Source organism: Vulpes lagopus, chromosome 1 (assembly GCF_018345385.1).
Source record: "Vulpes lagopus strain Blue_001 chromosome 1, ASM1834538v1, whole genome shotgun sequence".
In the NCBI taxonomy this organism is placed as follows: domain Eukaryota; kingdom Metazoa; phylum Chordata; class Mammalia; order Carnivora; family Canidae; genus Vulpes; species Vulpes lagopus.
This window is the reverse complement of record NC_054824.1, coordinates 40,294,035-40,311,128: the sequence shown is the minus strand read 5'-3', so window position 1 is coordinate 40,311,128 and position 17,094 is coordinate 40,294,035. Positions and strand designations below refer to the sequence as shown.

The following is a 17,094-nucleotide window of genomic DNA, read 5'->3' as shown; positions in this document are numbered from 1 at the left end:
GTGGAGCCATGGAGATTTTGATTCAGAATACTAGGGGGTGATAAAGCTGAATCAAAAGGTCTTAGCCCTGACTCACATAGAGAGCTTACACCAAAGACCAGGGAAAGGAAAAAAAGGCAAAAGTAAAGTTCTTTAAGCTCTATGTACTGTATGAACTGAAAAGTAAAAGTACAGCCAAGACCAGATCTGAAGAGTATGGTTTTTTACACAGAACTCTTGCCATCTTTTAAACTTGGGGAATCTGTAGCCAAAACAGAAATCTACTAAGGTGATGATAATGCAAACAGCTAATTATTTTCACACTATGCATTTGATGACGTTGGTGTCAGACATCACAATACTTCTCTGTTTTCAGTAAAAACAAACTTTTAAATGTTATAAACTATTGCTGAGAGTATATGTTCCCAAATTGAATGTAGCATTAATTCACTTTATCACACCTGGTTGGTTCTTTGCAGTAGGAAACAACATCAGGATCTCTACCCATAACAGGTTTATGGACCTCTCAGATAATTACACATGAGCCCAGTTGGGTTTTGAACAGGTGTGTCTCTCTGGAGTTCATGAACATTTGAAGGCTGCTTGGTAATTGTGTACTCATCCCATTAAGCAAGATGTCCTATGTCTCCCAACCTAGTATAGGTAGAGTGGAGCAACACTACATAAAAGATAAAACAGACATTGTATAGCCGTGATTTCTGTATAACTACGTATGGATCACTATCATAGGCAAGATATTGGGATATTTTTTCTTTCTATAACCCTTCAGCTACTTTTCCTAGTGGGGTGGCTGGAAGCATTAGATGAGACTGATATGCCCTCCATAGCCAGCCTCCATTCCCCACTGGGTCTTGGCTATCTAAGCAACTCCTTGACAAGTCTTCATAAATGCAGACCTCAGAGAAAGTGACCCCTCAAATGTCCTAGAGCATCTACTAACACCATGTGGTGCCAAGAGACCTGTCACATACCACAAGTCCTTAACTTCTCCTTCCTCAGAGTTGACTGATAGTCTGTAAGACTGACAGCTCTTACCAAACTTGGAAACAAATGACTCATTGGATCTTCTCCAGCCATGCATTGTACCAGAATAGAAAAGAGGAAAATAGCACATCTCTTGGGGATGTGACTCTAGGACAGCCAATTCCAAGGCCCTAGGGTCTATATTGATCTGCCAACAATAAAGAGAGAGTTGCTCTGGACATTTATATGCATAGTATTTCTCTTACCAGTACTCTCTCCACATTTATTGAGGTGGTTTCTTTTTGCCAATTTCAGAACAACCCGGTGAGCTATTGCCACGCAGGCTGCAGTCAGGGCAGAGGTAGAATGCCAGAGGACTCTACACTGGCACCTTCATTCAGTCACTGCACAGTTTCTTTAGCCCTCAGGGAGAATTTGTGTAAAGTACTGCCTTCAGGGTAGACTGTTAGCTGTAAATCTCTGTTATATTAAACCTCAAATCCGTGATACCTAAAGTATCCTACTGACTACAAGAACAAAAAAGAAAATGTCATCATAAATGCTCATCAGCAGATTAGGTAGTAGAACCTAAAACTTCAGATTGACCCCATTTGGAGTATTACTTCATGGATATGACATTTTATGACCAGAATAGAACCTATAAAAATGTGGAAATAGGTTTATTAATCTTGCGTATATCTGAATAATATTGTTCAAACTTTTCTATTGGGCAGAGACTCTATTCAGTGAGCTGTGCTTTTGCTATTTTTTCTAGAAGGAGAAACAGCATTGAGTCCTACTACCCTACCCCCAGTGGTATGCTCTACAGCAAGATCAGGATCCTAGGTTTGGGTTCGCGTAATACAACTATACACTGTGGGCAGATAACCAGTCTGTAAAAGATCAAACTTAATTCTCACCCAATTTTTTCCATTCTATTATTTTTACTATTATCATCCATGCTGCTGTTTTGTGCCATGTAACCCTTACCACACTGTTCACTCTCCTGTATATTTTTCCATACTGCCTTCCAGAACCTCCTTGCAGGCTCCCACTTTTTATATTTTTTGACCACCTTCTCTCCCAACCTCTGCAAACAAAGATAAGATGCATTTTGAGTATAGCTTTGGGTTGAGAGAAATTTGGGGAAGATTTAGGCATGATATCCTTATCATGGGTTGTAAGAATATATAAAGATAGATGGGAGATGCAAAGAATAGTTAGAGGGGCCTCCTTCATCTATACAGTGGGACTATAGTTACAAAGTGCTTGTATCTTCCCCTCCTGCAGCAGTCACAGTGCTGGCTCAGAAGAAGTGCTAAATACAGGTTCTGTTGATTTTTTTTCAGTTTCAGTATGTTAAGTAGAACATGGAAAAGTGATCATGCAAGATTCTCTAGGGCACAGTCAACATGATAAAAAAATTACTACAAAATTATTTTAGGCTATGAGTGTGCTTTTAAGTTAAGATAGGATAGTAGATGAGAATTGAGTTTGGTTTCAGGCTGCCTGTGTTAAATACTAGTCCCGCCATTTACCAGCGGGGTGACCTTGGGCCAGTTAACAATTTCTAACCCTCATTTCCTGTATCTGTGAACTGGAAATAATGATGGTATATATCTCTCAGTGTCACTGTAGGGATTAAATGAGTTAATCCATATTAAATCTCTGGTATAATGCCTCGCACACAATAAGTACTATATAAATGTTTGCTATTCTTATTTGATTGATTCTTCTGCTCTATTTGAGAGACTATATTATTCTGCTATATTTAGGAGCCCTAATTTTTTAATACTTTCAACTGGGATGAATGTCTGTGAAGCTAAATTTACCCACCACATCACTATTCTTTGATCTAACTGGCCTTATTCCCAACACACATTCACCATTCACCAAATGCTTGCTATGCATATACCCATCAGTTACCTGTTGATGCTACTACATGTGATATCTAAAATTTCTCCTTGCCCCATTATATAGTTGCAGAAGGATCAATGTGTAAGGGATCTCATGTTTCTTGATTTTCAAGAATGAGTTTTTAATTTGCATCTTCTTGGCTAGAAACTTTTCACAACTCCCAACCCAATGATTGCTTTCCTCATTATTTCATCTAAATGACCTAGATTACACAACGCTGGCTGATAGAAAAAGAACAGGAAAAAAATATAGTGCCATGAGAATCCTCTTCTGACATTAGCTCGGTTTTTATTTTAGCAAAGTAACAGCATCATTTGTCTTTCCAATCATACTCAGCTCTGTTACTCGTGAGGCCTATTATTTTCTCAAGAGTTATATCAGCCTGCTTGCAGACATCCATCATTACATCATTGTGTCCTCTGCATTTAGTGGCACAATGCAAAGGTTTCACATTAGAAAAGACCTTCAGACATAAACTGTACATAACAAATGCCAGTCATAAATGTTAACCAACTTTAATTTTTTCAACATACTTACAATGTTACCCACATCAGTGAGTACAGCTAGTAATTGTTCCTTAAAATTTTCTCCACTTTTCAGTTTCTATTCCCTTGTAAAGAAAATAATTTTTGTATAACAGTGATATTTGATTTGCTCAATCGTAATCTTTCTTTGTGTTCTCTTCTGAGGTAAAATGTAAAGAACTTGGCCTCTGTAATATTTTCTCTCCTCTGAGTTTTCGAGGTCTAGATGAAATATGTAGTCTCTTCTCTGACATTGCTGACTCTATCTTGGCTTGAACTACTTGATTTAAAATAATGCTAAGCTTTGTATTTTCTTTTCACCCTCTCCCCAAAATGTAATCCCTGAAAATTCAGAAACTCTTCTCTTTTTCTCTATCTGGAAGTTCTCGGGACAGACAAACATCTTCTTCCCTGTCTACCCAAAGCTCAGCATAGTGCTTAGTGAACACTCCATGTCAACTGAAGACAATGAGCATTTGAATGTCTTAAATCTGAGGTTTTTGAGCAGACATATTTTTCTGGTCTGAAAGTTCATGTGCAGCCATTAACACTCACCAATTCAAGAGAACAAAGCAATTTATTGAAAATTGAAGAAATATCTTTTCCATATTTTCTAAGTTAGTAACACATGGGCACACATTTCTATAATATATTGATCAAAGCCCTGTGAGAACTGTCAAAAATAAACTGAAGCTACAACCTCTTCCCTGGAGGAGTTTTACAGGTACAATATTTTTTAATAAAGAACATGCTGATGGCTGACCTTATGGTAAAATGTTACTCATTCCCACCTAGGACCTCTTTTTGGATTCATGCAGGATTTAACCTAGAAATACCTTAGGAACTTGATACGTTATTGCCCCTGTAATTCTCTATTAATTAGAATATTTGACAAAACATACTCTTCCTTTTTCTTAACTCTAAGATTTTAAGAATTCTTAGATACATTATTTAAATTCACTTTGTTTTGGTAAATACCTTCTCTTTGATTTATTTCTAATATAGGGACCTCCTGGAATACAAGGAGTACAACAGACTCTTGGATATTATAACAAGGTATGGCTTCTCTTTTTCACCTTCTTAGATACACAGAGATTTTATGTAATCATATTTTTAAAAAAACTAGTATTTCCTAACTGTTCATGAAACATGGTCACATACTTAATCTCTTTCCTCACTGAAAATATGTTTCAAAAAATGTATTTTGCTCATCATCTTTTTACAAAACCAGCATATTATTTTTATAGATTAAAAAAAATTACTTCAAAGTTTGCAAAACTTCATGCAAAAAATTAATGCAAACATCATATTTCACTATTGATATTGTCATATATCCAGTTTCTCAGAGGGTTGAAATAGATTATTTGCTGTTTTGAAGCTCAAATAGCACAATAGGTGATAGATTTCTTATCAAAACCAATTGCTGCTATGCTAAAACCTCAAGCAAACTTTTACATACCATAGGTCAAGACTGGGAGTCCCCCTCCTTTCAGGCAGGAGCCACTTTAAGGGGAACCATTTCCCCAAGGTTTCTAAATTGCGATCAAGATAGATGGAATAGCTTCTTTATCCGTTCATTTTTCGATGGGCACCGAGGCTCCTTCCACAGTTTGGCCATTGTGGACATTGCTGCTATAAACATTGGGGTGCAGGCATCGACATGGATGGAACTGGAGGGTATTACGCTGAGTGAAATAAGTCAATCAGAGAGGACAAACATTACATGGTCTCATTCATTTGGGGAATATAAAAAACAGTGAAAGGGATTAAAGAGGAAAGGAGAGAAAATGAGTGGGAAATATCAGTGAGGGAGACAGAACATGAGAGACTCCTAATTCTGGAAAACAAACAAGAGGTAGTGGATGGGAGGTGGGTGGGGGGTTGGGGTGACTGGGTGACGGGCACAGAGGGGGGCACTTGACAGGATGAGCACTGGGTGATATGCTATATGTTGGCAAATTGAACTCCAATAAAAAAATAAAAAAATAAAAATAAATAAAAATAGATGGAATAGTGACATGGAAGTACCAGAGTGGCAAAAGGCAAGCCTGTTTTGCTCTGTTCTTTAAGGAAACACAATGGGGGGTCGGGGGGACCCCGACATGTGTTTCATGTGTGTTGCTAGTGAAGTAAGAACCAGAGACCTAAGTGAGACCATTGATTGACCTATCATTTAATTACAAGTATTTAAGGTCTTATCACTTGGCATAAAGCATTGTGTCCACTGACTAGGATCCCTTCTATACATGATAGCTTGTTGTTGATATGGTACTAGTAGATAATTGTGCTCCTACACAAAAACAAGTTCAGAGACACCCCCCTTTATGTCTTTCTTCTATATTCTTGCTCTTCCTTTTAATAAATTCCTCTGACTACTGTCATTCTTCTCTGTTTAGAAATCCCAGAGAAATGTTATATGCTAGCAAAGGCCCTGAAGATAGCAGGTGCTCAGAAAAGTGTTTATTAAATGATGAGTTAATTAGTTTGAAAAATCCCAATTCTTCTTTGATCAAATTAAATTCAACATGAAGACTATGGAAAATGTGGAAAGCTTGTTGTACTTCCTAAGTGATCCTGTCTTAAATTTTCTCATTTACTTATATTTTCTAGGGAGTATTCTATTAGGAAGGTTTGGGGTATATTTTATGATTCTCTATTAAACATTTTTCTGAATAAATCTATACCAGCTTTTTCAAAACATTAGAGCTTGGCACAAGTGGAAAGAAAAGTGAAGCATATCTAAAATTAATCAGTTAAAGTACAATGCTTTCTCTGTAATAGCACCTGCTGTCACAAAATAGGATTTATCATAAATGCTTCAAAATAATGAGAATGAGTTGGCTCTGATGTCACAGTGTCAGCTAGAAAAACTTATAGAACACACTCTATTACCATCACCTTTGGTATAAAATTTACCAAGTTGCTACTCAGCTACTTAAATATTTGCTATCTCTTGCAAAACTTTTAAAGCTTATATCTTTACAGGTCTCCCAAAACTACTTCTATATATAGTTTATCTTGCCGATGAGTCAGTTTTCCCTTAAATGAAGATATATGAAGCATTTATAGTTTAGTCTAAAGTTGAGAATGTAAATTTTTTAGCTTTAAGGTTATATTTCAAAAAAAAAAAAAAAAATGGGGGCTGACCAGAGCAGGCAAATGGAGAGTCTTGCCAGTAATAAACCAGGACTTTGAACTTAGCTATTGTCTTGACTAAAATAACTCCAGCTATGTATCCTTATTGCCGTTAGATGACTGAGGCTCACAGGGATATAATCCGTTATGTGCTCAAAATGTGGCTTTGGAGCTGGAGCCTAACTGGTTAGAGAGAAGAAACCATAGCTTTTCTGCCTGGAACGATGCATTATAACCACTTGACATTAAAAGATTTTAGGCCCATCTGGGAATTAATGGAAAGTAGCTTCACAAAGACTTTACTATTTCACTCTGAGAGTAGAGCTGTTTTATGAGCCCCCACCAGAATGCATGGGGAAGGTAGGGCCCACCTTCTCAATACTGACACTGACCAGTATTTCTAGATGATAACCGTTTTATCCTCACCATCAGCTTCACAAAGGAAAGGGCCAAATGCAAGATGCGTGTTTTCACTTGACACTGACTTCACCCACCTGCCCCCATCTGTTTTGGAGACTAAGGTGGTTTCATTTGTAATTCATTTCATGCCTGATTGTCTGGCTGTAGCATATAAGAGGAGAGAGAGAGAGAAACACAAGTGAAACTTTCCTGGAGATTAAATGATGGACCATGTATTGAGACATACAAAGTGATATTCCAAGGTTAAAATAATTTTCCAAGGTTAAAATAATCTTCCGTTTTAAATTGGCATTGATTTATGTAATGTCTGCTCTTGAGTCCTGGACCTCAGCAACTCTGCTCTCAGCCATGCAGCCTGGATGCTGCTTCAGCAGCCACCCATGCAAGGATGAGCAGCAGGCAACTCACACACTCCTCCTCCCAATTCTAAACTAGAAGATCCCACAGTTCATTCCATCATCCCAGGACTTCTCAAGTGCCATGGTCCCTGTACAGGAGTTGGTCTTTTCCCCTATAGTTTTCTTTATGTCATCTGATGGGAAAAGCTTAAGCATAAGAAACCTTCTCCCCTCATGGCACAAATCACAAAGGGAATTGGGAGGGAGGGAAGAAAGTAAGGAATAGAGAGATACTGAGGAGGAAGGTTGGGAAGATTATATAAATGTGTTTATACATATTCTTGCATGCCCATTTGAGGCTGCAAAGAATAAAAGGTAGAAGATTTCCCTCTCCATCACAAAAATAATTTACAAACTGCTGCTCCCACTCTGTAAGATTGTTTGCAAAATGAAGCAACAATGCTGAGAATATTCTTCCCCTTAAGGAAAATCTGCTCACAGTCCAACAAACTGCTCTTCATTGCCTTGCCAACTCTGGGGATTTTAATAAAAATTTGATAGGCTCTGTCAACTGCTAAAGCCATCTGATTCAGAGCCTCTCACAACAGTCTAGATGGGGAAAAAAGTGTTATCGGTGGAGGCCAAGAACGGGAGGATTTGACATTTGATATTGTTTTTAAAGATGCACATTGAAAATGTATAGTTGTGTCATCTTACATCACCACACGCGGTGCAATTTGCAGAGAATCAGTCTCAGCTGTTAGAGATTGATTCTGTGCCTCCCAGCAAACAGTTCTAGTATTCACTTCTTCAAATTGTTGATCCAAAAAAAAAACCACAATTTTCTAGCAAAATAATCTATTTTTTTCAAGTATCAAATCATAACTTCATTTTCATACCCACAGACAGAAAGGACAGAAAATCTTTCTCCAAAAATCCAACATTCAAGGTCTTTCCAAAAGTGAGTGAAACCCAACCATGGCCTAGAAAGTGAAGGCTTCCTTAGAGATACTAAAAGCAACCCTTCTAGGCCCAGAAGATCCTGAAATAAAATTTAAATCCCAATTCCCTGACTCTTCCTATGAACCATCTCCTGTGATTCAACCTATCCATGTCCAGGTACATCCCCTTCTTTTCAGAGAATACCTTCTCCTAGTTAAATGGAATAGCTTGAGTCTTCCCATTGGCCTGACAGTAAGTTTCAAAGTTCTATTCATCATTTCCCACAAGAGAACAAAGGACGTGTTCTGACATCCCCAAATTCTTGAAATGGCCAGGCAGATTAGCATCCTCCCCATATTATAACCATAATCACTTCACCAGAGGATATGTTAAATAAACACATTTAAAACCATGTAAACTAGGGCAGCTAGATTCCGGAAACACAAGAACTATGTCTCTTATTATTTCTGTAAAGCCAAGTAGTTGTCTGGTACACTTAGTTAGCTTGTAGAAAATGGAGAGCAAAATCTTATATGTCAATGCTACTGAAGTTCAAGGTCAAATTTGCCTTGAGTACTGTTAGCCCAAGAGTGGAGAACAGCTCCAGAGGCCACTGAGGATCCTTGATTAGGTGGATTTTCTGGCCTAGCTATTGAATGAAGCAAACATATGGGGCTCTGGTAGGCAGGAAATACCCCTGTTTTTTCCTTTGAGTGTGAAAGCCAATGAAAAATTGAAGATTTTAGAACAATAGAACTTATGGATAGAATAATACGAGCTGGGCTAGAGAGGCAATTTTTCAGCCCATTTACAGCATCTCTGATATCTTGTAGGTTGTTAGGAGGTGTGATGGGGGTAGGATCTAAACCAAGATGCTATATTGTAATATGCTCTCACCCAAACGCACTTTGGGTACTCTTCTGCTTCTGCAATTCAAGAGCATGGGGCCTCCAAATCCAAGACTATCTCTTGATAAGTCATGTCATAAACCAAAGTATGTCCCAGCTTCCCCAAAATTTCCTGCCTTAATAAGCACAAGCTCATTTTCAAATATGTCCTTGTATAATAATTTACAGCTCAGGACTTTGAAAATACAATTTTTATTTTCAACTTAGACATCTCAGATCAAAGTTAAACAGGAAAAATGAGAAATGTCTGTCATAAGACCAACAATAATAGCAGTTATAGACTACTTATTTTTGACTGAAGTAGTATGAATATCATGGAAGGCATATTTAAGATGTCAAATTATAGCAACAGTGATCTGAATGTGTGCCTCTAATGTTTTTGTTATTTAAATGTTCCTTTACTTTTTTCTACCAACACATATATTTTAATTTTAAAAGTTTAATAGGAAAATCACATAAATTAGAATTTTGGGTTTATTTACTCAACAGATATTTATTGAGTGTTTCCTGTATGTTAAGTACTGTGCTAGAAATAGGGCATTTAATTCTAGGTTATCATGGAGCTTTCATTCTAGTGCAAAAGTGCAAGATTCTTTAAACAGACACAGAAAACTATAAGGGAAAAATACAATATCCAATGAAAAGATATGAGAGGGGAACCTATCTGGGAGACCTGCAGGAAACTTCCATGAATGGCATTTTATCAACTCCTGAGGGATGAGTAGTTGCTAACTGGAAAGATGGGTGAGGACAGAATGTTGACCTAGAGGTTAAAATGGGAAGTATCGGGGATCCCTGGGTGGCGCAGCGGTTTGGCGCCTGCCTTTGGCCCAGGGCGCGATCCTGGAGACCCGGGATCGAATCCCACGTCGGGCTCCCGGTGCATGGAGCCTGCTTCTCCCTCCGCCTGTGTCTCTGCCTCTCTCTCTCTCTGACTATCATAAATAAATAAAAAAACAAAAAAAAAAACTTTAAAAAAAAAAAAATAAAATAAAATGGGAAGTATCTTGGTCCATGTAAGAAACCAAAAGAAGGCTAATAAAGCTGGAAATTAAAAAAAAAAAAAAAAAGCTGGAAATTCTGAGGGAGAACAGTGGCTGCCATGATTCTGGAAAGGGAAATGAATTTAAGGCACATTGGACTTTGGTAGCTTTGTTAAGATTTAGAAGGAAGGGGCTCAGGATGTCTTAAAGATATCTCTCTGACCTTATATAGAAAATGTAGGTGTGTGGGAAGCAAGAGTGGATTATAGAATGTCAATTAGGGAGCTACTGCAGTAGTCCTGGCAAGACATGGTGATGACTTTCCTGGAGTGAAGGTAGGTAGTGTGAAGTGAAGAGACTTGAGAAACAGAGGCAGCCAGACTGAATGACTGATGGATTTGAGGAAAAGGAGGAGGGTAGCCTTAACAATGATACTCAGATGGAAGAAGGAAAACTTCTACAGAAGGGAGAAGATGAATTCAGATTTTCTTTCTTGATTTTTTTTCACTTGTAAAATGAAATAACCATGAATTTTAACAAGTAACTCTAGAGATAGATTAGGAAGAAGGCAACTGTTACTACCCCACTTCTAGACTAATGCATGCTAACATGATATATTTCTCTTGTCTTTCTTTCTCATATATGTATATGTATTGTTGTATTTTTTAAATCCAGTTTCAAACTTGTCGAATACAATTTTTTTTTAGAATTTACAAGTGAATACAGCAAGTAGAAATTTAAATACGTGGGTCAAAACTCAGAAAGAGATGTATGCTGGGTTTATAGATTTGTCTTTGTGTAGATGATACCTAAGCCATGGGAGCAAAGAAGAGTGCCCCAGAGAAAATGTTGAGCCACAAGAATAAGGAATCTGGATGGAGTCCTAAGGAAATCCAACATTTACCCTTTAGGTGAGGGAGGAAGTGGAAAGATCAGAGAGATAGGAAGATACTAGGAAAGTGAGATATGACACAAGTCAAGAGTGTGATGAGTGCAGCCAAGAGGTTAATTGATGGAATGTCCATTATAGTGAGCAACAAAGATATCATTAATAATGTTACAGTATCATATCCGTGGACTTGCTGGGGACCAAAAGAAGTTGCCAGGCATTAATTTTGAGAAGTGACAATTTGCCCTTGGAGGTGTGATATTTCTCCCAAATCATCTCCTGGGGAGAAGTCACAGAGAAGATAGATAGAGTCTACAAAGTTGAAGTTTTTCAGGAATTTTTCACAGAAGGTGAGAGAGGCAATGTAATCATAAAAAAGCTATTGCAGCACTGTTATCTGACTATATTTTAATGCAGGGGCTAAATGTATTAAAAATAAATGGACTTTAAAAATTATATATATATGTATAATAATACATATTATTTTTTATACATACATATTTTTTTTAACCTAGGGAAACCTTGGTGAATATGGAGCTCATGGCCCAAAAGGAGAGAAGGTAATCAGATTTGTCAAAACATCCAGGGTTTTACACCAATGTATACATTCACACTTGAGAGGGAGGCAGTCCTGCTGCCACATGGGGTGGAGTCCCTGGGAAAGTCGGCCTTCAGTGGGCACGAGCCTCCCTGCCTCCTGACCAGACAGCAGGATTAGGCACTGAGACTCTGTTCCTTGGTGAAGACTGTTGAATAGCAGTTGACTGCAAGGAGGGGAACATATCTAGGGGGAGTAGCTGTAACAAGGTAAATGAAATTACGACACAAGCTTTAATTCATAAAACGATGTTTCATGAATCTGTGTAGGTGGCAAAAACCATCTGAAGATCCCTCTAGCAAAGTGCCTCAGGCTCAGGCTCAGGCTCCCTATTTTTGGGGCTTCTTAAGTATCCAAACATAAGCTGTTGTGGGGGCATTTTTCTTTTGGTGGGGTTTATGGTGTACAATCATAGGTTAACCAAATTATTATTTCAAAACAGTTTTAAAATTAAAACTCTGATGAATTTCCATTGCGTCCTCATCGCCATCCATCAGCAGTTTAATTATATGAGATGTGAAGATGACAGATTCACTTGCCCACTCAGAAAGATGTTTCACTCTGGTTTGATTCTGAAATTGTGATGACCTTGGATTCACTGAGAATGTGCCATTGTCAGAAAAAACAATGCACATTAAATCTACAGACAGAGATGAGTAGGTCTGAAAATACTCTGAGGGAATGTGGCCTGTGAGTGCTACTTCCATTCATTCACCCAGTAAAAATTCTCTTGATTGAGGGCAGGGTATTTTGACATGAATCCAAGAAAATATGACTTCTGTGCCTCATAAATCAGTGCAACCAATCTATTCAAAAGATCATACATCTATCACCAGAAAATACTGCTAAAAGATAGTCTCAACAGAAACTAGGAATTTCTTTTAGATTGACCATTGAAAATGAAATTTTCTGCAAAAAACATAAATAAAACTTCGACATTCTTAAAAAGATATCCAAGAAATATTGGTTATACAGCAATAATAAGGCATTTATGTGTCTAGGGTTTTACTGCTAGTACATTAGCATTATTTTCTGTAACCAGATAGCTTACAGAATTTCTACACCACCATAACGAACACATTACATTTTAAGCAATTACTACTGCACACATGCAGGCTAACAGGGAGAAAAAGCCACAAAGCTTGTCACATAGGACAGCTGAGCAAAGAAGAGTGTTGTGGCACTTTTAAAGTATTTAAATGATGATTCATTTATTGAAACAAAACAGCTGGCTTCTGTTTTGCTATGTTCATTAGGAAACATATGTTACTTAGGAATTCTTAAGACCTCAATGCTGAGAAATTTGATTCTGTAAAACAGGTGTATTTCAAATGCTAAGGACCTTTTCTATTGCTCAAAATCTATTCTAATTGCTTCAGAATCTTAAGTGGAATTAGAAAAAAGCCAGTGGGATAATTTCCCTCCTCCTACCCAGAGAAATAACCTAGAAGAGTCCACAGGGAACTTGATGCAGTACCTGTTATAAATGTACATATGAAATGATTTGTAAGAATTCTAATTAACGGGAGAAAGACTCTGCCAATAAATAATGCATAAAATAAACTGAAAGACAAGCATAGCACTTGCTGGAAAAATGAAGTCACCTCTACCTATACATAGGTACTAAGTGGTTAGTAACTGTTCTGAATCAATACATTTTTTTTATTATAATGGTGTCCATGGGTCACCATAATAATTTAAAGCTCCTTCAAGCTGCCCTCACAGATCTCTCCTTGCACCTATGGTGGACACTGGTGGACCCTGGCTGCACATTGAAATCATTTGGAGAGCCCTTAGAAATTACCAGTGCTCAGGCCTCACGCCCAGCGATCTGATTTGGTGTGAAGCCCATACCATCTGGTTGATCTGGGGTGGAGTCCATATTGACTCCAGATGATTCTATTTTAGAAGTGCTTCAGATGATTCTAACAGGCAACCAGGATTGCAAACCACTGAGTGGTGGAAATAACATGGGCTCTGAGGTCAGAATTGATTGTACCATTAACAGCTATGTCTCCTTGGGAAAATCATTTCTCTGAGTATCAGCTTCCTCATCCATAAAATGGGCATAATTGTGTCTACACAAAGCTGACAGCAGGATTGAAATCAAAGGAGATGAGATGAACTTACCCAAAAGTACAATACCTGACACATATTAAGCTCATACTTAAGATGTGTTCCTTTCTATTCATCCACTCCAAACTTTCTTTCTTCTTGTAAAACCTCACTTCTCTCTTTTTGGTATTAGTAATTATTGCCATCCTTAACACATGGTCTGGCTCAGCTTGGTGTGTCCCACCATAACTTTGACAGAGAAGAACTCACTTTATGTGGTTGAACAAAAGACTTAATCAGTAGTACAATTTCAACACATAAGAGACTTGTGATTGCTGTATATCACTTCTCAATACAAAATAGAATCACAAAACCAGCCTATCATTTAGGACCCAAAACTATAATGAAGCCCCAAGACAAACACAAATAGCAGTAGAATCTACACACAAATCACTCCTGGCTTAGCAGCCACATCCAAGGAGAAACACCAGTGAACACTAGTGGCTATTAATGGTAAATGGCAGCAAAGACTACGGCAGCCAGGGGACCAGTCCACTGGTGTTGAAATGATCATCTCTGCTCTGCCGTTTTCATGAGACTGGCAGCATGTGGTGAAGGAATAACATATTTGCAAATAGTTTAAGGAGAGCTGCTCCTTTATACAGACAGTGGAATAAGGTGTCAGAATATCTAAGGACGCCTAAGAAATTAGCAGGTATCTTTTGGGGCCAACTGCCAGAAGGAAAAGATTCAGCCTCAACAGCACAGGCTTTTCAAATAGCATTGAAAGTGTCAAATTAAAGGACAGCTTTTCCTGAAGCTGAGTGAATTCATCACTTGTCTTCTAGCTCCTACCACAGTGATAAATCACCGAACATTCATTTTAAATATGAAAAACTATGTCTAAAAATCAGGTATGAAATGTTTTTGTTTCCAGAATTTTATATGAGGGAATAGGTCCCTAAGATTTCCTCTTAGTGCAACCACTCATAGAAATGGACCCATGCCCTTATTGGGTCCTTTCTCTACAATTTGAAGGAGACTTATTTACATGGATCAAACATATAGCCCCTATGAATATGATTACTGTTCTTCCTTATACAATCTTCTCCTTCTCCCCTTTGGTATCAAGAGGATGTGATTTTTTTATAAATTTTTATTTATTCATGATAGTCACAGAGAGAGAGAGAGAGAGAGAGGCAGAGACATAGGCAGAGGGAGAAGCAGGCTCCATGCACCGGGAGCCTGACGTGGGATTCGATCCTGGGTCTCCAGGATCGCGCCCTGGGCCAAAGGCAGGCGCCAAACCACTGTGCCACCCAGGGATCCCGAGGATGTGATTTTTATAGTAATTCCTAGAACCCTTTCTCTGATTTCTACTATTATATTTTGCAGATCAGTCTAACTACTAGGCATATTTTTCCTTCACACCTATGCACTGGGGATACTTTTTAAAAGATTTTATTTATTTGAGAGAGAAAGTGCACAAGTAGGGGCAGAAGGAGAGGGAGAAGCAGACTCCCCACTGAGCAGGGAGCCCAACGGCTCCATCCCAGGACCCCAAGATCATGACCTGAGCCAAAGGCAGATTCTTAACCTACTGAGCCACCCAGGCACCCCTGCACTGGGAATTTTAACACATAGCAGATGAGAGACAGGAAGGTCACTCTGTACACTGTAATTCTCAGACAAGGCCAGTTGTTTATTTTGTCTTTAAAACCAAGAGCAGTTTGCTTTTTAAATATATCTACCAATTTTGCCCTCTTCTTACTTTGGATAGAATTTATCATAACTAGAAAAAAATGGCTTCTGCTACAGTGTGGTAAGTATAGGACTGATAACTGTACACTGGATATTTAGATGATAGAAGGAAAATGCTTATATTAACAAAATCAAGATTAATTATACAAAATATATTCCACAAATCTAGAAGAATCCTTTGAAAAATATGATCTTGTTTATCAATTACATATGACAAATTCCATCTTCCTCTAGTGTAAAGTCACAAGATATTGATTTCAATAGCAAAGTGGAAATAAGCCAACATTTTTAGGACTGTAATAAATTTTTTCTTGAAGTACTTTGGGTAGCCTGTTGTTTGAGGCTTCAAAATAAACAGATAAACATATTCATAGAAGGGAAAAGAAATGAAGATGTGCACTGCAACCTTGTTTATAATAAAGAAATCTAGAGATAACCCAAATAGCCATCAATGGGGCTTGGTTAAACCCCTGGTATGTTAACATTATAAAATGCTATCCAAAAAATATAAATAATAATAATAATGCTATCCAGTGGTTACGAGTGAACTAGATTTATATGTATTAATAGAAAAGGATATCAAAAACAACCTTGAGTGGAAAAAGTTACAGAATATAATATATAAAATAAAGCTATTTATGGGATTCGTTTTAAATATCCCAAGTAACATATTGTTTGTGATTATGTATGTGCAGTAAAAGTGAAAAAATATGAACTGAGAATATAAATAGTGCATTTAAGAGAGTGGCTCCCTCTGGGATAGAAATAGAGGGGGAAATACAGGACATTTCTTCTTTGTAAATGTTTGTATTTCTGTCATTTTGGGTGCCTGGTACAGAGAGGTTTGATGTATTCCACCTTATGTTTTATGTAGATTTTTTTCAAAATAAAAAATATACAAGACATATGAGAAAGGTATATGCCCAGAAATGCAATGGTGAGCATCAATTTGCAAAAATGCTTTTGAGGTTAGAATAAAGCCAACATACATAGCTTCCAGGGGCTATGTTTACCTTAACCCTCATGTGGTATTCAAGGATCTCAGCAGATGTTAAAAGGAAGCACAACACTAGGACTCCTCCAAAGTCTGATTCGTGATCTATTTCCTTTCCGCATTATTATTTCTCAATTGTATTTCCTCAAAATACTTTTTATATGTCACGTACAAACCCCTCTTCAAGATCTCTGACCAGAACATCTTAGACATTCCTAAGCTGCTGTTGCCACATCTATAAGAATGCTTTCTTTGTCCACAGCTAGTCATTTAAGTGATCATATAAATGCCGGAAACAGCTGAGAGATTCACTTTTCTTCCTATGGCTCCCTCACTCCTTCACCTCCCCCGCCTAAAAAAAGAAAGAAGTGTCTGAGATAAAAATAAGTCCAGATCATTATGACAATGTAATAATGTCTTTAAGATTACACACACAATTTTTTTTTGGCAAAACAAGAAAATTATCATGTTTTCTTCTCTGGACATCATTCCTTGAAAAATAGTTTTTTAAAATAGTGAAAGGGAATAAAGGGGAAAGGAGAGAAACTGAGTGGGAAATATCAGTGAGGGTGATAGGACATGAGAGACTCCTAACTCTGGGAAATGAACAAGGGGTGGTGGAAAGGGAGGTTGGGTGGGGGATGGGGAGAGTGGGTGACGGGCACTG

At 37.8% G+C, this 17,094-nt stretch overlaps 1 protein-coding gene across 2 annotated transcripts in view; it reads left to right on the top strand.

Moving 5' to 3' along the window:
* The window catches only part of COL19A1 (collagen type XIX alpha 1 chain), a 317,390-nt gene that overhangs the window by 224,550 nt on the left and 75,746 nt on the right, over window positions 1–17,094 (top strand). For both annotated transcript variants that reach the window (XR_005990424.1, XM_041772509.1), the window contains exons 18-19: window positions 4,410–4,460; window positions 11,535–11,579. Coding sequence is in view for 1 of the 2 variants with exons in the window: in XM_041772509.1 (XP_041628443.1) it covers window positions 4,410–4,460; window positions 11,535–11,579 (96 nt within the window). In the remaining variant the exon portion in view is untranslated. The remainder of the gene's footprint in view (window positions 1–4,409; window positions 4,461–11,534; window positions 11,580–17,094) is intronic.